Source organism: Salmo salar, chromosome 19, assembly GCF_965601325.2.
Source record: "Salmo salar chromosome 19, fSalSal1, whole genome shotgun sequence".
NCBI classification, from domain to species: Eukaryota; Metazoa; Chordata; class Actinopteri; order Salmoniformes; family Salmonidae; genus Salmo; species Salmo salar.
This window is the reverse complement of record NC_138309.1, coordinates 31,892,925-31,917,636: the sequence shown is the minus strand read 5'-3', so window position 1 is coordinate 31,917,636 and position 24,712 is coordinate 31,892,925. Positions and strand designations below refer to the sequence as shown.

The following is a 24,712-nucleotide window of genomic DNA, read 5'->3' as shown; positions in this document are numbered from 1 at the left end:
CAATGAGACCACCCTAGAAAAACATATAGCAAGCTTGTTGTTAACCTTTTGGTTAGCAATCAGCTGCTCACGAGTGACTGGTAACTGTATTGCATCAGCAATAAGTTCAATATACTTCGATTCTTCCCTGGGCTGTTTGTCAGAGGGGATCAGCTTCCCAGAGGTAGCACACAACCCATCCTCTTGATCAAACTCTTTGAACAGAACAGTGTTTGACAAATCTATCACGTCACCCACTTGTGCCTGAGCACGAGTGACAGCACAAGCGGGGAACACATGTGGATAATTCTGTGCCAGCTCATTGGAGAGAGAGTGGTCACTTTTATCCAATACGGGTACCACCTTTCCTCTGGCAATATCGTTACCCACTATACCCATTACCCCTTGAGCTGGACCCAAGGAAAGAACTAATAAATATATATTTTTTAAACTAACCTAGTCTAGCCTGCTTCATGAACAGCTAGCTAACTAACCAATAAAATGCAGTGGGTGGTCCGCCCAGTTCTAACTAGGGTATTTAGACAAAGTTTTTGATACGGGAATTATATGCTTAAAGGTAATGATTAAAGAATTCTACCCTGAAAACGTAACTATTAGTGATTATTAGTTTATGTAGCATGTATAATGAATGATTAAAGTATTAAATGTAAGTCCAATAAGGTTTGGTAGAGAAGTGAGGGATAGAAATGTGTGTGTGTGTGTCTAAGAAAATACCGAGAACAATTCAACTGTGTTTGACCCGACCTGGCTAGAACTCTGAGAAACTTATGATAGGACAGGGAGTCATTTTCAAGGTTCCTCTAATTTCGGGGAATGGAACTGACAGCGCTGGGTAGTGATAAACAGTGGTGAGAACTCTGGGGAGGGATACAACCCACCTACTGTTCGTGTGTATGTATGTGCATAGGATATCTACTGTTTGTGTGGAGGTATGTGCGTAAATAGGGAGTGAGTTATAAAATGGGTGTCTTTGTATTATGGACTTCAGAACGTTCTCATGAATAAACTGTACAAACCTTTTGCAGAAGCTGAGTCTTTGACTAATTACTATTAACCCAGTGTCTTACAAACCTTGGGGATTGGTCAAAGCTTATTGATTGTTAGTTATTATCATTGGGATTGAAAATTCTCGTGACAGTTTTCCTACGGGTAATGTATGCCCATGGGTGACTTGGCTTGGTATCTCCTTTTCCTACCAACAAACAAACAGTCATACACCACAACTATACATACTCACATAATAATGGACAAATGTGACATGTAGGCGCAAAAACAAAAGAGATGGCTCAATCCAAAGAGAGAAGGAGAGAGAGACTGACTGGGTTTTTAAACCAAGGGAAAGGGGATGTGATTGGGTAAGCGAAACGGAGCAGGTGTGTCTTGGGATTGGCGACTGATTGGCGACTGATTACTGCCACCTGTGACTATGGCAGAAGGAGAGAAAACAAATACACACACAGGATACGTGTATCCGTAGTATTCATGCCAGTGCAATTTGATGAGAGTTGAAGACAGATTGGTCAGGCCAACTGTCAGTCAGGGGGTCCAGGAACCAGTGTAATCAGTGTCTTTATGTCTCAGCAACTAAGTCAATGTGTATGGGGGTTGAGCTAGGTGATGATGCTACATGTTACTTAGTTAGAGGATGCATCACATTCAATCAGATTTAATCTCAGATGTTATTATTTTTCTACTCTTTCTCTGGCTTTCTTCTTCTTTTTTAATCAGAAAGAAATACTACACTATGTTTATGTATATACAGTATGAGCAATTTGCCAGTAATATATACTGCTTTATACGATATATTTTCATTACCAATAACAAAAAAACAAACAAACACTAACTTAAAACAAAAGAACATGACCTCTTTTAACTTCATTGAGGGTCTTTATAAAACTTTGTCATTGAATTTGTGTAATTAATTGCTCAAGGATGACATGTTCATGACAATACATTAGGGTACATAAAGATAGTGTACATTAGGCCTATTACATGACATGTTGACCTCATGATGTGTGTACGCATATTGCGCTGCCCTATTTTTATAAATGGCTCAGAGAAGCACATTGAAGGTATTTTAAGAAACACAGCTAATTCTGTGATCGGTGACCCTTTTACAGGCCCCGGAGATTAACTTTTTGTTGCAGATTGGAAAATCTTTATCTGTTGTTTATCTGATGATAAAAAATGAATATGTTATATAAATAGAACAACATGTGTGTTCTTTCATTCCCATTTGACTCCATGTGAACCAAATAAAAAGTTTGTAAAAGTTCATTCGGTCTCCCTCCTTGCCTCTTTTCTCTGAAGCCTGTAGTTATCAATGTACATTTTGTTTCTGCAGGATCCTATAGAAGCCAAATGCCCCCCTTTCCTCTTGTGTCTATCTATAATTCAATTTAGCTAATGGGCAGCGCACGGTTACTGGTAGGCCCCTGAATCAGATGCTTCATAACGTGACCACTCAGTGTCCCTGTCCCACTCTCAACATCACTTTGCCACTCAGTCACAGAGGCCAAGATGTTTCCCATCTACATTCAAGCACGGTGAGTTATCACACTTTATGGTATGGGACCCAGGTGCCACTAAAATCAATCGTCTTGGTTTGAGGAGCTGGCTGGCAGGTCACTGCTGAATTGTGTTGTATTGGTTAGAGAACTTCATTTGGAGAACTACAGACCAACTGTACTTTGATTGACTACACTGAGTCTGTCACATGACACAATTCTAGAAATGTTTGGTTTGCTATCTCTAGCTATTTGGTTTGACAAGGCTGTTAGTGTGACTGACCTGAGTTCTACAAACTGAGGTCAAAACTAGACAAATGTCATTTTATTGTTTCATGATACTTAGCTGTTTTTGTCATCTTTATCTATGCTCTGGGAGTGCACATTTGTGGAGGACGTTCTTGTGATCTAGACATAGATTTGTTGCGCCATATGTAAGTCAAATTAGGTCTCTACCAGAGTGTACTGTAATAGTACTGTAATAGAGTAGGGAGGTGATGGAGGGTTCAACTTATTTAATATCTGTATTACTTTTTCAGGTGGTAGATACAATTGCATCTTAAATAGCACTCATTTGTAAATAGATGGCATCAATCCTAGCCTGTATGTGTGTTAGACCTTTACCTGTGACAACATAGAGTAGTGGATCCTGCCGTTACTACATTGAGCGGTAGGGTCAAGATGCTGTCTATAGAGGGCGGTACAACACTCTTGATTAAATACGTTTTACCGTTTCAGGAATGAAAACAGTAGTGGGAAAGACTTCATTTATTTTGCACCAGTTCAAAGTTTGCAGATTCTTTTTGTCAGAGGACAACAACAAAAGCAAAACAATTATGAAGCTGACTTGGTTTGCATTAAAGTATACAGTCCCATTCTGTCTCTTTTCATGTATTTGCCTTATCTGTGTTTTATTCCCCTTTAGAAATAACAGATGAAACCACTGTCTGCATGTGATTACTATACTGATTCTCAGAAATTGTGAGAAAACCATGACAGGGAGTGAATGTGCCAAAATGTAGAGTATGTTTAAAATTATTTAATTAAAAGTAATTTGTAGATAACATTATATGGTGGTCGGGTAGAGAGGAAAAGTGATGCACCTTTTTAATTTGGAAGGCGTCTTCTGCTAATTCTTTGGGTTTACTGTTTATTTGCAGATTTAAGGTCAGTTATACAGTGAACAAAAATATAAATGCAACATGTAAAGTGTTGGTCCCATGTTTCATGAGCTGAAATAAAATATCCAGAAATGTTCCATATGCACAAAAAAATTATTTATCTCAAATTTTGTGCACAAATTTGTTTACATCCCTGTTAGTGAGCATTTCTCCTTTGCCAAGATAACTCATCCACCTGACAGGTGTGGCATATCAAAAAGCTGATTAAACAGCATGATCATTACACAGGTGCACCTTGTGCAGGGAAAAATAAAAGGCCACTCTAAAATATGCAGCTTTATCACACAACACTTTGCCACAGATGTCTCAAGTTTTGAGGGAGTGTGCAATTGGCATACTGACTGCAGGGATGTCCACCAGAGCTGTTGCCAGATAATTTAATGTTAATTTCTCTGAAATTGTTGCATGTTGCATTTATATTTTTGTTCGGTATATGTATTGCTCTCAAAACACAAGGCTTATGGTGCATTCAAGACAACTGTGAACTCCCCAAAAATATGAGGTCAAATCATGACGTCAGTGATCTTCAGGCCTGAAAGTCGGAGCTCTAAAAAGATGGTGCTTTCAAGACAAACGGGAACTCGGAAAAAAACGACGTCAAATCATGACGTTGGTGAGCTTCAGACCGGAAAGCCGGAGTTTCAGACTTGGAATTCCGAGTTGGACGACCGTTTTTCGAGTTCCCAGTGGCGTAGAACGCACTGAAGTCAGAGATTTCCGAGTTCCCAATTATTTTGAACGCGATATTACACTCTTTGGTATGATGCTGATCCAAGATCTGGGTTTATAGACAACTTCGCTTAGAAAGCGCTACTTCCTGACAAACCAATCAGCTGACACACTCATGACAGACAGGTTTCGGGTCATGTCTGGAAGGGATGCCGGGGATGTAAAGTGACGTCAAAATGTGCATATAACCCTAACTATTTTCCAAGCCATAACCTAATTATCCTAACCTGCAACGTTAATTGCCCTAAACTGCTGAGTAAGCCCTCCTAACATGCTACGAATAGTCACTTCTGACATTAATCAAAACCTAGGTTTCGCGCTTGCGCTTATCAGGAATATGGCAGCATCCTAAGCATTGAGAGCGAAATTTAACAGCAACATCATCGGATTGGCAAAGCAGAAACACAACAGCCACGCATCTTGGAGGGTCGGAGGTTGAGGTTCGGGAAAATAATCAAATCTGGTCATACATACAGGTAAATTAATCTGCGACTGCACCTCTCTTTTCCTCCATTTAAGTTACACAGTACCCTTGCTAAGCTAGCTAGCATGGCTAACCTACTGTATGCAGCTTGCTAGCTTCCCTCTGGTGAAAAGCACATCCAGTTGAAGTGTGTGTTGATAAAAAATAAAATACAAACACTGCGACAGTTGTAGGCGTCGCTTGTCATGAGATATTTACAAGTTGCATCACTGAAATGGCCATTTCGGTTTCCGTCTTTCCTCGGTCTTGTCTCAATCTGTATCCTTCAAACTTGGCCAGCTCGAGCTACACTTGAATGTGGCCCTACTAGCCTTTAGCTTGCTAACGTTACCAAAGACAAATACACCGCGGCTGGCATACGGGGTGTGGTTAAAGTGAGTCTGCAGTTATTTTTCAAATTTGACACCCATATATACATTATCTTTCATTGTGTCTACGAAAGCATCTAACTAGTTTTTCTAACGGAAGTTAGTTGTGTCAACGTCTAGCATAGCTCTACGTTAGTTTAACTTGGATCCATGTAATTTGGATATCTTCCATCGAGATGTAACGTTATATCGTAGAGTTGAGGAAACTCACATACGTCTAGCAAGGTGTTTGTTGAGCCTTGTTTTGGTCATGACCTGTGTGATATGTACTATGAAATACATTTAGTAATCAAACATTGAATTTGATAGCAGCATCTACATTGTCAGGCTGACCTCACTTGGTTGTGGCTGTCATATGCATTGTTTTTTTGTACTTCTAACTACTACATTATTTTGCTACTGCGTTATCAGTAACGTTATGTGTAGGTGATTTTGCGTCCTAGTAAGTTAGTGGCAACAATTAATGTGGGGAACAATATCTGTCAATATCAAATTTGTTGTAGACCAAAATAAGGTTAGCTACATCCACCCGTTATCCAAGATGAAAGTAACCTTTTAAAGGTAGCCGTGTCTTGATTCTCACTAGCACCATTTTCAGTAAATCAGACACACAAGCCTATATCCACAACAAAGGCTGAGATCCATTAGGCCTAGTCATTGATTGCATGGATGCTATGCAACTGTGGTGAACAAGGATCACAATACCCTTTTCCCTAAAGTTAACAGTTGCAGCATCATTCCCAAATGATAATATTGAAAGAACCCCAGTGGAAATGTTGAGGCACATAGTTCTCAAACCTCAAGTGTGTAAAGCCAGGTGTTTCTTCCTCGGTAACAGTGTTATGTTAGCTATCATCAGTTATTTATATGCATGCATTTTCCCCTTTGATGATCTGGGCTTATCTCAGAATTTCCCCAAAGTTCAAGTTTTGTTTCAAACCGTTTCATGTGCCATCCAGGGAAGCTCTGTAAGACAAATCTAGCAAGTGATGATCAATACATTGGGAGAAGTTTGTTACACCAGGGTCCTGGCTTGCTGACTGTGTTCCTTTCAGACAAAAACAATTCAAGGTTGTAAGATTTGACTCGTTATTCCCATAACTGTTACATCATTTGTTATATCTGCAGCATTTGCATTTATCATTCAATCATGTGCAGAACTCCAATAATTTTGTGTTATTGCACATTCAAATGTCACATGAAGGCAGGTTAAACAGTCACCCAGCATTCAGAGAGGCTCTGCGGAGTCAGCACTGGGCACTCACTGCTTGGAAAAACCATACACTGCCTCACAGGTCGTATGAGGCCGCATACGATCCATTTGCTGCTCTGCCTTGTTGATTTTGTTTGTATCCTCCCTTGGCAAATTGAAATACTATTTTATTTTGGGATGGAAAAAAATGCTTTCAGTGTAAACATAAACGACTCATCAGATATAAAGTATGTAGAAAATATATTCATTGCGACACCCACCACCAAAGCCCCTTTTTGATCCAGAAAAATATGGTATTACCGAATGTGCCCACAAGGGACGCTATATCTATCTATCACACAAGTATGTGAACACCCCTTCAAATGAGTGGATTCGGCTATTTCAGCCACACCGTTGCTGACAGGTGTATAAAATCGAGCACACAGCCATGCAATCTCCATAGACAAACATCGGCAGTAGAATGGCCTTACTGAAGAGCTTGGGACTTTCAACCTGGCACCGTCATAGGATGCCACCTTGCCAATAAGTCAGTTTATTACATTTCTGCCCTGCTAGAGCTGCCCCGGTCAACTGTAAGTGTTTGTTATTCTGAAGTGTTAATGTCTAGGAGCAACATTGGCTCAGCCACGAAGTGGTAGGCCACACAAACTCACAGAATGGGACTGGGAAGTGCTGAAGCGCGTAGCGTGTAAAAAATTGTCTGTCCTTGGTTGCAACACTTACTACCGAGTTCCAAACTCCCTCGGGAAGCAACGTCAGCATAAGAACTGTTTAGCTTAATGAAATAGGTTTCTATGGCAGAGCAGCCGCACACAAGCCTAAGATACCCATGTGCAATGCCAAGCGTCGGCTTGAGTGGTGTAAAGCTCGCTGCCATTGGACTCTGGATCAGTGGAAATGCGTTCTCTGGAGTGATGAATCACGCTTCACCATCTGGCAGTCTGACGGACAAATCTGGGTTTGGTGGATTCCAGTAGAACGGTACCTGCCCCAATGCATAGTGCCAACTGTAAAGTTTGGTGCAGGAGGAATAATGGTCTGGGGCTGTTTTTCATGGTTTGGGCTAGGCCCCTTAGTTCCAGTGAAGGGAAATCTTAACGCTACAGCATACAATGACATTCTAGACGATACTGTGCTTCCAAATTTGTGGCAACAGTTTGGGGAAGGACCTATCCTGTTTCAGCATGACAATGTTCCCGTGCTCAAAGGGAGGTCCATACAGAAATGGTTTGGGATGAATGGGAACGCCGACTACGAGCCAGGCCTAATCGCCCAACATCAGTGCCTAACTTCACCAATGCTCTTCTGGCTGAATGGAAGCAAGTCCCCGCAGCAATGCTCCAACATCTAGTGGAAAGCCTTCTCAGAAGAGGGGAGGCTGTTATTGCAGCAAATGGGGGACCAACTCCATATTAATGGCCATGATTTTGGAATGAGATGTTCGATGAGCAGGTGTCCACATACATTTGACATATAATTGCTCTTTCTCTAGGAGGGGATTGAATGTCTGCTGTAACCATGAAGCTTGATCTTGACATCTAGCCACTTAGCTAGTAAGTTAGTAAACCAAATTCATAGACGGAGCCCTGAGCTGGATATCATTTATTTGACACACCTTAGATTTCTTATAGTTCTAAGCAGTGGCGTAGCCCGCAGCCCCCGTGAGGGTATATGGTGTAAATGGTATATTGCCCAAGCTTAATCCACAGGAAAAGCTGGGAAGGGCCATCACGTGACCACATCCAGGAATCTGGGCTGGCTTTTTATACCCCTCATCACGGTTACAGAATTAAACTGCATGGCCTTTGAGAGGAGTGCAGAGCATGTGGTAACCTCAAAGCCCATTGCAAACGTCGGTCCCTATTGTTAAATTCCACCTGTGTGCACTTGATTAAATTCATTAGGGGGAAGGGTTTGATGCATAAAAAAAATGATGTGCTCAGATTCAGAAATGTTCCTATAAGCTTAGATGGTTTTAACTCTGGTTCTCTTTCAGAAGAAGATTGATGGCTGACATCAGGATTAGTCAGCTAGCTCCTGTCTGATTTGTTACAGTATGTGTTAGTGGTGATTCAGAGTGAAGAGCACCCATCATATACGTTGCCTTGGAACTTTGTATGATACACTTCTCTGTGATTTAATATTACCATTGAAGAAGGGTTCAACTTTTCTCTTGGGGTCAAACTGGACTTATTTCGCTGCTCCTTGCTGCAGGATGACATGGAGAGGAAGGAAAAGAGCAGTCATTTATTTCCAGGATGATCTGGGCAGAGGGCTGACACAGGTTGTAAGTCGCTCTGAATAAGAGCGTCTGCTAAATGACTAAAATTTAACACTGAATTCAATCACCCACGTGGGTTAGCTGTAACACTGACAGCATTCAAGAGAGAGAGGTTACTACTGCTCTCTGGGCACAATTTACTACTAGTCTACTGCTACTGTCTCACTGTACTGTTTGTTTCTGTCTGTCTGCTAGTTACTACAAGTTGCTGGTTTTTATGTAGTGACTTTCTGTGATTTCGGTGGTGTGCGCATGATGGCTTAGTTACAATCCACATAGGTCTAGTATTCTCAACACAAGTACATTTTTCATTTACATTTTAGTCATTTAGCAGACGTTCTTATCCAGAGCGACTTACAGTAGTGAATACATACATTTCATACATTTAATTTTCATTTCATGCATTTTTTTTTGTTGTACTGGCCCCCCGTGGGAATCGAACCCACAACCCTGGCTTTGCACACACACCATGCTGGCGTTGCAAACACCATGCTCTACCAACTGAGCCACAGGGAAGGCGTAATATGTACTGAAGTATATCTTTTTAGCTGGATCTTTGTAGAATTGTCACCCATTTTGAGTCATACAAAATCGTGTGTTCTCCACTCCAACAATTAATCCACCGATAACATGGGAAACCTAGTTAGTTTTCTTTGATTAATCTCTCCTCGCTCATCTTTCAATCACCCACGTGGGTTAGTATGCTTGAGGAAACCAATTGGGAGATGGGAGAGGTGGCACTTTCAGCGCATCAAGCGTCTCAAATAGAACCAAGTTATTTTTTAGAGCCTGACTACGCAGAAGTCCGTTGACGTGCACGAGCAGTTAGGATGAAATTATAGAATAACATGCATGCACGAGCGTTGCAAAATAAATGTACACATGCAACGTGGCCATTCTGGTCATGGTGTCAGGCTTCATTGTTTTGTGAAGATGACCAACACATTCTGTTTGTATGCTGATCTGATTGGCTCAAAGGCTGCTTTTTGTTTGTTGCTGTGACGCAACGGTCACAGGACTCTCCCAGCTAGCACAGGGAGTGTCAAAAAGGATTTCGATGTGAGGTGTAGAATATGATCCAACAGTGTGAATTGTGTGGGGCAGTATTTTTGGACCGTGTGTGACATAATGTGCATTCATTTCTTTAAGGTCAGAGTGGGTCCTGTGTAACTTCTTCTCAATGGAACTAGCTTTTGGTTATCCAGCGTACTCTTCTCCACTCCCAACTCGCATGACTACTTTAGATAGCAATAGGACGGGAATCCCTCCCTCCCACTGACCTGTGATCTTCACGCGTAATTGAATTTGCAGACCGTAGGCCAGTCTAGGCTTTCTGCCATTTGCTTAAATTAACGTTGCCTGGCATCCATTGCCACTGCTCTGACCTCTATGTAGTCATTGAAGTGACACTAAAGCAAGATTGTAAAAAGCCTATTTCATCATCCCTTTGTGTCTGTCTCCCTTGACCTTGTTCTCCTCTATTGCAGGTCTTGCCAGAAGATGAATGTCATCAAAGACAACAAAGACTTGGCCTGTTTCTACACCACCAAACACTCCTGGAGGGGAAAGTAAGAGGCGCACCTCATATTCTAACGTTCCTTTCCATGATAGTATTTAATTGGTTGAATGACAGTTTTCTCTGTCCTTGGAGCTGGTCTGCTAGGCTGAGTTAGGTACTTACTCCATGTGCTGTAACTACTACTGCACTAGTCTAGCACCACAACTATAAATGCAACATGCAACAATTTCAAAAATGTTTCAATTGCAAAAATTCATTAGGCCCTAATCTATGGATTTCACATGACTGAGAATACAGATATGTTGGTCACAGATACCTTAAAAATGAATGGGCGTGGATCAGAAAACCAGTCAGTATCTGGTGTGACCACCATTTCCCTCATTTCTTTCACATAGATTTGATCAGGCTGTTGATTGTGGCCTGTGGAATGTTGTCCGACTCCTCTTCAATGGCTGTGCGAAGTGGCTGGATATTGGTAGGAACTGGAGCATGCTGTCGATCCAGAATCTCAAAAATGCTCAATGGGTGACATGTCTGAGTATGCAGGCCATGGAAGAACTGGGACATTTTCAGCTTCCATGAACTGTGTACACATCCTTGCGACATGGGGCCATGTATTATCATGCTGAAACATGTGATGGCGGCGGATTAATGGCATGACAATGGGCCTCAGGATCTCATCACGGTATCTCTGCATTCAAATTGATAAAATGCAATCGTGTTCGTTGTCCATAGCTTATGCCTCCCTATACCATAACCCCAACGCCACCATGGGACATTCTGTTCACAACGTTGACATCAGAAAACCAATCGCCCACACGACGCCATACACACTGTCTGCCATCTGCCTGGTACAAACATTTCAAATGTTTTTAATTCACCTCATGAAACATGGGACCAACACTTTACATGTTGTGTTTATATTTCTGTTCAGTATATATGCATATCTGCTCTGTGAATGGCATTATCATGCTGTGAAAGATAGCCTAGGTCTACATGTTCAGGTCAAGCCAGGTACACTCTACCATTCCACACTGAGGCTAGTTGTAGGCCAAGCTATCAGGCAACAGCAGAACAGACACACTGATGTCAACACCAGAGCAAAGTGAAAGCACTGAAATCCCTGACTCGGTTCTTCCATTGTGTTTGCGTTTCCTTATCTTCAATGGGGGGGACAAGGTGTAAGTAAATCACTACTGTCAGATTCTTGCTATCCGGATACATGTCACTGAAATCACAATACCTATATAGTGCGGTTTAGACGGATTACTCGTCATCTATGACATCACATTTTTAACTCTAAGTAGGGCTGGACGATATGACCAAAATATCATATCACAATATTTTCCAATTTTTTTTTTAACAATATTTTGTTTTTGAATAATAAAAGTTCTAAATATGCTTTGAGTAGTGCATGACCCTAGGGTGGCAACAAATTAATTATGTGATTTCAATGGGGCTTTCTCCATTCTGAACAGCATAAAACAGTCAATCTAACCCCCTTAAAAAATTCAGCATTTTTGTCAATTTCTGCATTTCCTTCACGCATTTGTTATAATTTTCACACTGCCGTGTAGGTCTGCATGGTGTGGGCAAAGAATCTAGGCCTAATTAATCGGTCAACTGTTGGAATCATGGATTATTCTAATTCTATAGTGGAATCTAGTGGGCAGCACTGTCTTTAAATACATTTTTGTTTGACATGACAATGAATGAAAAAGCCAGGGAGGGATTATTGTGACAGGGTAGGAAGCAGTGTTGGTCAGTGTTTCCCAGGGGATCCTAATTAGCCTAATTAGATGTTAAAATGACATGTTTTTCTTCATGTATACTGAACAAAAATATAAATGCAACATATAAAGTGTTGGTCCCATGTTTCATGAGCTGAAATAAAAGATCCCAGAAATGTTCCATAAGCACAAAATGCTTATTTCTCTCAAATGTTGTGCACATTTAGCTAACATCCCTGTTAGTGCGCATTTCTCCTTTGCCAAGATAATCTATCCACCTGACAGATGTGGCATATCAAGAAGCTGATTAAACAGCATGATTATTACACAGGTGCACCTTGTGCTGTGGACAATAAAGGCCACTAAAATGTGCAGTTTTGTCACACAACACAATGCCACAGATGTCTCAAGTTTTGAGGTAGCGTGCAATTGGCATGATGACTACAGGAATGTCCACCAGAGCAGTTGCCAGATAATTGAATGTTCATTTCTCTACCATAAGACTCCTCCAACATCGTTTTAGAGAATTTGGCAGTACGTCCAAACTGAAGACCATGTGTAACCATGCCAGCCCAGGACCTCTACATCTGGCTTCTTCACCTGCGGGATCATCTGAGACCAGCCACCCGGACAGCTGATGAAACTGAGGTGTATTTCTGTCTGTAATAAAGCAGTTTTTTGGGGGAAAACTCATTCTCATTGGCTGGTCCTGGCTCCCAAGTGGGTGGGCCTATGCCCGGGCCTATGCCCAGGCCCACATGGCCGTGCCCCTGCCCACATGGCCGTGCCCCTGCCCACATGGCCGTGCCCCTGCCCACATGGCCGTGTCCCTGCCCAGTCATGTGAAATCCATAGATTAGGGCCTAATTAATTTATTTTAATTGACTGATTTCTTATATGAACTGAAACTCGGTAAACTAGTTGAAATTGTTGCGTTTTATATTTTTGTTCAGTATAGGTAATTAGCACTAGCTAACATTCATGCTTCGCCTATTACTCTGATTTAGAAGATGTACTTCCACAAACAAAATACACTGCTCAAAAAAATAAAGGGAACACTTAAACAACACATCCTAGATCTGAATGAAAGAAATAATCTTATTAAATACTTTTTTCTTTACATAGTTGAATGTGCTGACAACAAAATCACACAAAAATAATCAAGGGAAATCCAATTTATCAACCCATGGAGGTCTGGATTTGGAGTCACACTCAAAATTAAAGTGGAAAACCACACTGCAGGCTGATCCAACTTTGATGTAATGTCCTTAAAACAAGTCAAAATGAGGCTCAGTAGTGTGTGTGGCCTCCACGTGCCTGTATGAACTCCCTACAACGCCTGGGCATGCTCCTGATGAGGTGGCGGATGGTCTCCTGAGGGATCTCCTCCCAGACCTGGACTAAAGCATCCGCCAACTCCTGGACAGTCTGTGGTGCAACGTGGCGTTGGTGGATGGAGCGAGACATGATGTCCCAGATGTGCTCAATTGGATTCAGGTCTGGGGAACGGGCGGGCCAGTCCATAGCATCAATGCCTTCCTCTTGCAGGAACTGCTGACACACTCCAGCCACATGAGGTCTAGCATTGTCTTGCATTAGGAGGAACCCAGGGCCAACCGCACCAGCATATGGTCTCGCAAGGGGTCTGAGGATCTCATCTCGGTACCTAATGACAGTCAGGCTACCACTGGCGAGCACATGGAGGGCTGTGCGGCACCCCAAAGAAATGCCACCCCACACCATGACTGACCCACCGCCAAACCGGTCATGCTGGAGGATGTTGCAGGCAGAAGAACGTTCTCCACGGCGTCTCCAGACTCTGTCACGTCTGTCACGTGCCGTGGCGAATTTGACAATCTTGGTGTTCTCTGGCAAATGCCAAATGTCCTGCACGGTGTTGGGCTGTAAGCACAACCCCCACCTGTGGACGTCGAGCCCTCATACCACCCTCATGGAGTCTGTTTCTGACCGTTTGAGCAGACACATGCACATTTGTGGCCTGCTGGAGGTCATTTTGCAGGTCTCTGGCAGTGCTTCTCCTGCTCCTCCTTGCACAAAGGCGGAGGTAGCGGTCCTGCTGCTGGGTTGTTGCCCTCCTACGGCCTCTTCCACGTCTCCTGATGTACTGGCCTGTCTCCTGGTAGCGCCTCCATGCTCTGGACACTACGCTGACAGATACAGCAAACCTTCTTGCCACAGCTCGCATTGATGTGCCATCCTGGATGAGCTGCACTACCTGAGCCACTTGTGTGGGTTGTCGACTCCGTCTCATGCTACCACTAGAGTGAAAGCACCGCCAGCATTCAAAAGTGACCAAAACATCAGCCAGGAAGCATAGGAACTGAGAAGTGGTCTCCACTTGCAAAACCACTCTTTTATTGGGGGTGTCTTGCTTATTGCCTATAATTTCCACCTGTTGTCTATTCCATTTGCACAACAACATGTGAAATTTATTGTCAATCACTGTTGCTTCCTAAGTGGACAGTTTGATTTCACAGAAGTGTGATTGACTTGGAGTTACATTGTGTTGTTTAAGTGTTCCCTTTATTTTTTTGAGCAGTATATATAGACTGTCTGTTTGCAGATGGTAAGATGCACAAGCTAATAGTGTAATTATAGAACGCTTGTGGATTTATATTAAGAAGCACAGTAAAAAATCAGCATTGTTGTCACCAGCTTGTTGCATCTGACCATGCAGACTGGTGAACGGCACGGCAAGTGCTTGAGTGATAGGGGGTAAGGCTTGGTGTGGGAAGCGCATGCAGGAGTAGAGGGAGAGAGATGACAAGTAGCAAATGGAATAAACAATAAAAACCGAAGTGGTGTATTACATTTAACCAACATAACGTTATAAAATGTAAAGCATCAAAACCGGTATATAGGAAAATACATTATACCGCCCAGCCCTAGCTCCAAGATAAGGTTCATAAATACAGCTGAATGGTAGCCATGAGTTCATGAATCAATGGCTTCTTCTATACCTTAGAAAGGGCAAACAAATGTTACTAAACAAACTGGTCCCTTCCTGTTTCTCTGGTAGGCTTCAATAGAAGTGATACCTGAGGCATTGGGCATTAGACAACAGGATCACATTACTGATACGTGCTTCCTAAATGGCTTTGTCCTATTATGGCAGCCATTGACTGAGGTAACTATAGCAGCAGTGCTAAAGAGCAGATTAGCTATGGCCACAGGAAGGGGAGGGTTGAGGGCTGCTTCCTGCTAATGCCTCGTGATGTGTCCTGCAGGGACCTGTGGTGATGTGTTTGGAGTGGAAAGTCATTGAGTCAGGCTAGGGCTTTGACTGGGAGGCCAAGAAAGAAGGGTTTGGTTTATTACCTAATGTTTCTCCTCTTCGCTCCCTGTGGAGCATATGGCCGAAACAAGGTCCCTTGCGGCGTTCTCAGCTCCACCCCACTACCAGTCAAAAGTTTCCGAACACCTACTCATTCAAGGGCTTTTCTTTATTTTTACTATTTTGTACATTGTAGAATAATAGTGAAGACATCAAAACTATGAAATAACACACATGGAATCATGTAGTAACCAAACGTGTTTATATTTGAGATTCTTCACATAGCCACCCTTTGCCTTGAAGACAGCTTTGCACACTCTTGGCATTCTCTCAACCAGCTTCACCTGGAATGATTTTCCAACAGTCTTGAAGGAGTTCCCACATATGCTGAGCACTTGTTGGCTGATTACACAGCCTGGTGGTGCGTTGGGTCATTGTCCTGTTGAAAAACAAATGATAGTCCCACTAAGCCCAAACCAGATGGGATGGCGTGTCGCTGCAGAATGCTGTGGTAGCCATGCTGGTTAATTGTTTACATACACTAAGTTGACTGTGCCTTTTTAAACAGCTTGGAAAATTCCAGAAAATGATGTCATGGCTTTAGAAGCTTCTGATAGGCTAATTGACATCATTTGAGTCAATTGGAGGTGTACCCTGTGGATGTATTTCAAGGCCTACCATCAAACTCAGTGCCTCTTTGCTTGACATCATAGGAAAATCAATAGAAATCAGCCAAGACTTCAGAAAAACAATTGTAGACCTCCACAAGTCTGGTTCATACTTGGGAGCAATTTCCAAACGCCTGAAGGTACTACGTTCATCTGTACAAACAATAGTACGCAAGTATAAACACCATGGGACCACGCAGCCGTCATACCGCTCAGGAAGGAGACGCATTCTGTCTCCTAGAGATGAACGCACTTTGGTGCGAAAAGTGCAAATCAATCCCAGAACAACAGCAAAGGACCTTGTGAAGATGCTGGTGGGAAACAGGTATAAAAGTAAGTAAAATGAGTCCTATATCGACATAACCTGAAAGGCCGCTCAGCAAGGAAGAAGCCACTGCTCTAAAATCTCCATTAAAAAAGCCAGACTACGGTTAGCAACTGCACATGGGGACAAAAATCTTACTTTTTGGAGAAATGGCCTCTGGTCTGATGAAACAAAAATAGAACCGCTTGGCCCTAATGACCATCTTATGTTTGGAGGAAAAAGGGGGAGGCTTGTAAGCCAAAGAACACCATCCCAACCGTGAAGCATGGGGGTGGCAGCATCATGTTGTGGGGGTGCTTTGCTGCAGGAGGGACTGGTGCACTTCACAAAATAGATGGCATCATGAGAAAGGAAATTATGTGGATATCTTGAAGCAACATCGCAAGACATCAGTCAGGAAGTTAAAGCTTGGTCGCAAATGGGTCTTCCAAATGGACAATGACCCCAAGCAAACTTCCAAAGTTGTGGCAAAATGGCTTAAGGACAACAAAGTCAAGGTATTGGAGTGGCCATCACAAAGCCCTGACCCCAATCCTATAGAACATTTCTGGACAGAACTGAAAAAGTGTGTGTGAGCAAGGAGGCCTACAAACCTGACTCAGTTACACCAGCTCTGTCAGGAGGAATGGGCTAAAATTCACCCAACTTATTGTGGGAAGCTTGTGGAAGGCTACCTGAAACGTTTGACCCAAGGTAAACAATTTAAAGGCATTGCTATCAAATACTAATTGAGTGTATGTTAACCTCCCTGGGCAAGGTGGGACGCTTGTGGAATCGTGTCGCACGAAATACAAATACCTCATAAATGCTATAACTTCAATTTCTCAAACATATGACTATTTTACACCATTTTAAAAATAAGACTCTCGTTAATCTAACCACACTGTCCGATTTCAAAAAGGCTTTACAGCGAAAGCAAAACATTAGATTGTCAGGAGAGTACCCTGCCAAAAATAATCACACAGCCATTTTCAAAGCATGCATATATGTCACAAAAACCAAAACCCCAGCTAAATGCAGCACTAACCTTTGATCTTAATCAGATGACACTCCTCGAACGTTATACAATACATGCATGTTTTGTTCATATTTATATCAAAAACCAGCTTTTTACATTAGCATGTGATGTTCAGAACTAGCATACCCACCGCAAACTTCCGGTGAATTTACTAAATTACTCAAGATAAACGTTCACAAAATACATAACAATTATTTTAAGAATTATAGATACAGAACTCCTTTATGCAATCGCGGTGTCAGATTTTAAAATAGCTTTTCGGTGAAAGCACATTTTGCAATATTCTGAGTAGATATCACGGCTAGCTAATTTGACGCCCACCAAGTTTGGCCCTAACCAAACTCAGATTTACTATAAGAAAAATTGGATTACCTTTGCTGTTCTTCGTCAGAATTCACTCCCAGGACTTCTACTTCAACAACAAATGTTGTTTTGGTTCGAAATAATCCATAGTTATATTGAAATAGCTCCGTTTTGTTCATGCATTCGGGTAACTATCCGAAGGGTGACGCGCAGGCGCATTTTGTGACAAAAAATGTACAAATATTCCATTACCGTATTTCGAAGCATGTCAAACGCTGTTTAAAATCAATTTTTATGCGATTTTTCTCGTAAAATGGCGATAATATTCCAACCGGGCGACGTTGTATTCGTTCAAAGACTGAAAGACCAAAATGGAGAATTCACATGAACGCGCATCTCCAGTGTCACTGTCCCCAGGCAGGCCAGTAAGAAACAGAGCTGCTGTACTTAGCACAGAGACTGCAGAGCTCTCATTCCACTTTCTGGCGCCTTCTGAGAGCCAATGGAAGCCTTAGAAAATGTCACGTTACAGCAGAGCTGCTGTATTTTTGATAGAGATAACCTAGGAGGACAACAAATTGTCAGACAGGGCACTTCCTGCATGGAATCTTCTCAGGTTTTGGCCTGCCATATGAGTTCTGTTATACTCACAGACAACATTCAAACAGTTTTAGAAACTTTAGAGTGTTTTCTATCCAAATGTACTAATTATATGCATATTCTAGTTTCTGGGCAGGAGTAGTAACCAGATTAAATCGGGTACGTTTTTTTACCCGGCCGTGCAAATACTGCCCCCTAGCCCCAACAGGTTAACTTCTGACCCACTGGGAGTGTGATGAAATCAAAGCTGAAATAAATAATTCTCTCTACTATTATTCAGACATATCACATTCTTAAAATAAAGTGGTGATCCTAACTGACCTAAGACAGTGAATTTGCTAGGATTAAATGTCAGGAATTGTGAAAAACTGAGTTTAAATGTATTTGGCTAAGGTGTATGTAAATCTCCGACTTCAACTGTACATCAGGGTTGCCAATCAAGGATGTGCTCTTCAAAATGTCTTATTTGTCGAACGCAGAAAGTCCTGCTTTGGGAGTTGATATTTCTCAACCATCTTCTTCTCAAATGACAATAAAATCTAAAGCGAATAAATAATTTTGTCTGCCTATGCCCTTATCAAGCCAAATGTTAAAGCCAGCATCCAACAATCCTGGTACAAAATCGGGGTAAGAGCAGAGGTTAGTTTGGACCTTCGCAAAAAAACGTTGAACTGATCTCCATGCTTTAAGTGTGTTAAGTGTAATTGGATTATTGCAGTGATCTTTTACATACCTGAAGCTTCTGAAAAATAAATGATCCTGCAAGGGGTGTTTTGAAAAAGTCAAAATTTCTAACCAAATAGAGGAGTCATCATTTGTGATCCAGTCAGAAATATAACATAGGTGGGCACACCACTGATAAAACCTAATATTGGGCAGATCCAAGCCCCCCCATACAGCCTGGCAGCTGCAATATTTAAGCTTACTGTTTGATTTTAAAAAGACACAAATGCCACAAGAAGGAGCCAGAGATCTAGATAACCAGAAGGAAAAAGAATGTAACCTGACCCAACCATTCTCCTCCCGCTCCTGCTGGCTTTTGCAGATTCTGCCATTACTCTCCTGAAGTTTAGGGTAATAGGCTACACTAGGAGTCGGAAACCTTTTCTCATGTGGAATGCCAATTTATCTTACCATTTCTACCGATCTGCGTGCAAGTTATGGTTTTCATACACACATTTTCGTGGAACAGTTTAATTTAATTTATAATAACTTCTTCATACCTCAAAATCAATGTTGTGTGGTAAACAATTCTATGAAAATGATACAAACCTAAAGGTAACTTCTATTGCCATTTCCAACTATGTAAAAATAGCCTACATAAAGGTAGCAAATAACATTGCAGCCATTATTTGTGTAGCCTATATAATGTTCACTTCTTTACAAACAAGTGGCTCCATAGTGTAGGCCTACGTAAACCTTTCTTTGCTAGTAATGAGATCGCTGTGTCTAAGCAGGTGGAGGACTTTTGAATGCACGTGCCGATGTTCATCTCTCTGAATTGATGGGCTTCCTCAACTGAGACAGGTCTGGTGTAAGTATCCATGACATAGCCTACTGTGGCGGGGCTCACTCGAGACAAAGAGGGAAGGCTTTGACATTCTTCCCTCCTCTTGGAAACCGAATGCTGGTTGATAAGTGTCCGACGGGAATATTGGGAAGGATAAATAAGAATATATATATTTTTTTCTTTTTTGGAGTTTGAAAATGGTCTGACCAAAGCGGGCCAGCCATATGAAGGCTTGATTAACTGGCCGGGTGAGCTCGGCAGACGTTGCCGGGTGAGCTCGGCAGCCCTGAATGTCGAGCTATGATTTGTCTGTTTCAGTTTTGTTTAGAGGGCTATTGGATTTGCCTAGCATTAGCATGTTGGCTAAATGTTTGGCGTGTTGCACATTGCTACATCTAGCCTAATGATTTGGATTAGTTTAGGCTTGATTTTACCATTAGAGATGTGGGGTTTGTTTGAGCTGCGCAAGAGAGGCAGTTGTACCAAGCTTCAATGAGGACATAGCAAGTATTCATTAATCATTGGGTACATCATACGAAAAACATCAGTTTTTCTCAGGACAGCTTCCATCCTGAGCCATTAAAAAGAGGACTTCCAAGAAGCCAATTTTTCAGACTGCGCTGTATATGCCACTCCACAGAGGATTATCTAGAAAAAGCAGCGGAGATGCGCATTAGGTTTCTAAGAAGAGGCTATTCGCCACAATGTGTGGATGATGCTCTTAATTTGGCATTGGGAAAAACCCGAGATGTATTGTTACAAAAAAGACCCGCTAAAGCCAAAGAACACTCCTTAATGTTCACAACCACATATACTTTGAATTTGCGAAAAGTGGGAGGGGTGGTCAAGAAACACTGGCATATTTTATCATCGGACCCAGCTTTGCCGGCTGAATTTAAAAATCCACCACTTATTGTGTATAGGAGAGGTCGCAATTTATGGCTGGTGGCATTGTCATGCTGGAGGGTCATGTCAGGATGAGCCTGCATGAAGGGTACCACATGAGGGAGGAGGATGTCTTCCCTGTAACGCACAGCGTTGAGATTGCCTGCAATGACAACAAGCTCAGTCTGATGATGCTGTGACACACCTCCCCAGACCATGACGGACCCTCCACCTCCAAATCGATCCCGCTCCAGAGTACAGGCCTCGGTGTAACACTCATTCCTTCGACAATAAACACGAATCCGACCATCACCCCTGGTGAGACAAAACCGCGACTCGTCAGTGAAGAGCACTTTTTGCCAGTCCTGTCTGGTCCAGCGACGGTGGGTTTGTGCCCATAGGCGACGTTGTTGCCGGTGATGTCTGGTGAGGACCTGCCTTACAACAGGCCTACAAGCCCTCAGTCCAGCCTCTCTCAGCCTATTGCGGACATTCTGAGCACTGATGGAGGGATTGTGCATTCCTGGTGTAACTCGGGCAGTTGTTGTTGCCATCCTGTACCTGTCCCACAGGTGTGATGTTCGGATGTACCGATCCTGTGCAGGTGTTGTTACACGTGCTCTGCCACTGCGAGGACGATCAGCTGTCCGTCCGGTCTCCCTGTAGCCCTGTCTTAGGCGTCTCACAGTACGGACATTGCAATTTATTTCCCTGGCCACATCTGCAGTCCTCATGCCTCCTTGCAGCATGCCTAAGGCACGTTCACGCAGATGAGCAGGGACCCTGGGCATCTTTCTTTTGGTGTTTTTCAGAGTCAGTAGAAAGGCCTCTTTTTAGTGTCCTAAGTTTTCATAACTGTGACCTTAATTGCCTACCGTCTGTAAGCTGTTAGTGTCTTAACGACTGTTCCACAGGTGCATGCTCATTAATTGTTTATGGTTAATTGAACAAGCATGGGAAACAGTGTTTAAACCTTTTACAATGAAGATCTGTGAAGCTATTTGGATTTTTATGAATTATCTTTGAAAGACCGGGTCCTGAAAAAGGCCCGTTCTTTTTTTTGCTGAGTTTATTTGGTGGCTTGCCTGTTTTGGTATTAGTACGTGTCACATATCAGTTTGCATTTGGTACCTTGGGTCGAGTGTTAGCACCAACTCATGAAACCCTCGTTTCTCGACCTTGTAAATTGGTGCCATGTCTTTGCAGTTGTAAGTTGTCACAGCAGCTGTTATCTCCTTCCATCTTTGATTCTTTGCCATATGGTGTGCCGTGGGCAAAAGCCTCTTGCAATGTCTGAGTCGGGGGTTTGTTGTGAGCACTCGGCTGTACTTTTTTGTGTCTCATCCGTAGAATCTCTCTGTACTGTTTCACATGATTCTTGCGTAGGTGGTAAAAGAGGTTAGTGGTGTTTGAGCCTGTTGTCGGGACCGGCTTGCAGCATATTTTGCCGAGGGCGGTTTTCTGGTCCATGTCAGACTTTTCATACCCAAACCACGTCCATGCGACCGAAGTAGCCCCTCTTCTAGGTACGAGCTCCGTGCTCTGTGTCACGTTCACTCTCCTCCATGTTTGTTTGTTTGTTTGTTGCAAATTTCCTTCCACACGTCACGTGTGGTGGAACGCAAAGCGTCGTTCAATTGATGAAAAATATTGCCGTAAAGAGTGTGATTTGTGACACAATGAAATAAACGATAGAGCGTAATATGAAACGATAGAAAATGTCTATCGTGACACGATATATACGATATATATCGTCATATCGCCCAGCCCTATCTTGAATTATGCAGACCGACGGATTAAAAGTAATTTGACATTGTAATACTTCTGACTGCCACCTTTCTAGCTCTGCCCACAACATCCGGACTTCATAGCATTCCCAGAAAGCATGAATTATTTAGTCATTATTAGTTTTACACTTGAGACATGACTCTGCCGTTGTGCTGTAGAATTTGTGAATTTTGTCTCTTGTATAATACATATTTTATACATTCATTTATACTGGATTAAGCATGCATTTTCGTTAACTGTAATTTCGTCAGTTACATCTCCAACTTCCCCCTTATTTTGTGCCAGTATCAGTTATTTTTAATTCTTAGTTCCAATAGTTTTTATATTTTTTTCTAAGAGATTGTCTGACTCAAATAAGATTCCCTCAAGGTTGCTCTGATATCACAACATTTAAATTTGATATCTTTTGGACGTAACAGTTTCGACAACAACAAAATATCAGTGCAAAATTACTTTTTAATTCTGTCATACATTTCAACTTTCAAATGGTACCACAAAGATGGTTTGGGGTCCACACATCACATCAGAGAATGTTGACTTGACTGGGAATATCTGTTTTAAATTATACTGTCAATCCTCCATAGAAATATAGATGATAGAAAAGACATTCCAATTTAATCGGAGTTTACCATTTTTAGATAATTGACGGTAGTTTAAATGTTTAAAAATAAAACATTTGTCATGTTTTTTTCCTGGAAATAATAACATATTTTGACAACCCTATTTGTAAGCTTTAAAATGATATCAAACTCGACCGTTTATCTTTTCCAGTGATGAAGACATGGATGTCGCATGGTAGATATGCGAAATGGGTCAACTTTGAGCACCTTTTATCTCCTGAAGTCTCTTTCTGACCACTTCTTCTTTGGGCAAACATGTATGAAAAGTTTTGTTTAAATCAAAAGTGATGCTTTCAAGAAGTGATAGAATTCAAATTGATGTACCCTGCTGTGTCTGTGGTTAGGGCTGTAGTATGCATCGCTAACACTGCGTCTTGTGCTTTCTCTCCATATAAACTCCCTTTTAACCTTCATCTCTATTACACCCTGGTAACATCATCTAACATATACACCCCCTCACACTACTGCCTTTCTCCTCTGTCCCAGACAATACTGAGGAATTGTTAAGGAGGGAAGAGACAATTTGATTCAGTCAATGGAAAGGCTCATTCACTGTGTGCTTGTGTGTACTAGCTGTCTGTAGACTATAGATTTTCCAGCTGTAGACAAAATACCCAAGTGCCTTAGTGCTTATCATTGCGTTACGCCTCTGTGCCTAATTAAAATGTATGCCAAACAAAAACCATTGATTTCAAAGTTTAACAAACCATACAACTCTATGCACAAGGACTACTTTTAACAATTTACACTGAACATTTCACAAAAACACATTTACTGGAAGAACTATGCAGATGCTAAATTTGGTAACAGAGTTTTGGAAAAATCTCCTGCATTTTGTGTCCAAGTATTTAAAAAAAAAAAACATTTTTATATATCTGCTTCGAATTAAGATTCAATGATGTCTGCAGAAAGAATGGGGTGTCAGCTACGACATGACACATTGCCTTTGAAAAAAATCTATTTTGGTTATTGAACAACAGTAAGTAAAGTGGATTTGCACCCAGTAACATAATTGCGGTAACATAATTTAATCATGTGTCCCTGGTCTATACTACACAGAAATGCATAATTATGAACATCATTCTCTTCATGGTGATGTATCCTAAATAGATACACAAAGGTAGAAATATGCAATATCCTTCTTTTGTATATTTGGGTATTATTCTACTCACTGACTTTTTATTTATTTATTTTATTAACTCTGCCCCCAAACAGGACCAAATCTGAATCAATCATAGACGTCTGTTTCACAAGTTTGGAACGTAGAGTTAGTGTACTCAAATCTAGTTGGTCTACAGTGTACTGTACTCTACTGAACTATATTCTACTTTTCTTTTCTGTGTACTGTGCTGTCCAAACTTGTGTACCCAACTGTGGTTTGTGATTTCCCATTGTAGCCAATTCAATTGCAGAAATCCCGTTACTGATTTGGTGACCGAATTTCGAGTTTTAATCTCTTACCAATTTTGTTGATGAATTATTATCTGTAAAAACACTAATTAGTGTGTGTGTGTGTGTGTGTGTGTGGTGCGCGCGCATGTCTACCTTGTTGCTTATGAGAAATGTGAAAATATTTTAAAGATATGAGGGTTTTTGGTAATGGAATTTCAAGGCATTACATTTCTCAGACTAACTAAATAAGTGATATTAGTTGGCAGGGGTCTTTATGTCAACATTGTTTTTTGATG

At 41.7% G+C, this 24,712-nt stretch overlaps 1 protein-coding gene across 4 annotated transcripts in view; it reads left to right on the top strand.

Annotated features, from left to right (window-relative positions):
- Positions 1 to 4,334: 4,334 nt before the first annotated feature.
- Positions 4,335 to 24,712, top strand: part of LOC106578659 (dnaJ homolog subfamily C member 13) — a 70,172-nt gene continuing 49,794 nt past the window's right edge. For 2 of the 4 annotated variants that reach the window (XM_082965699.1, XM_082965702.1), the window contains exons 1-2: positions 4,335 to 4,893; positions 10,251 to 10,331. In XM_082965699.1, coding sequence (XP_082821825.1) covers positions 10,264 to 10,331 — 68 coding nt within the window. In that variant the 5' untranslated portion in view covers positions 4,335 to 4,893; positions 10,251 to 10,263. Of the gene's footprint in view, positions 4,894 to 5,052; positions 5,276 to 10,250; positions 10,332 to 24,712 lie in introns of those variants that run through there. The other 2 variants (XM_082965701.1, XM_082965700.1) reach the window with 2 other exon arrangements.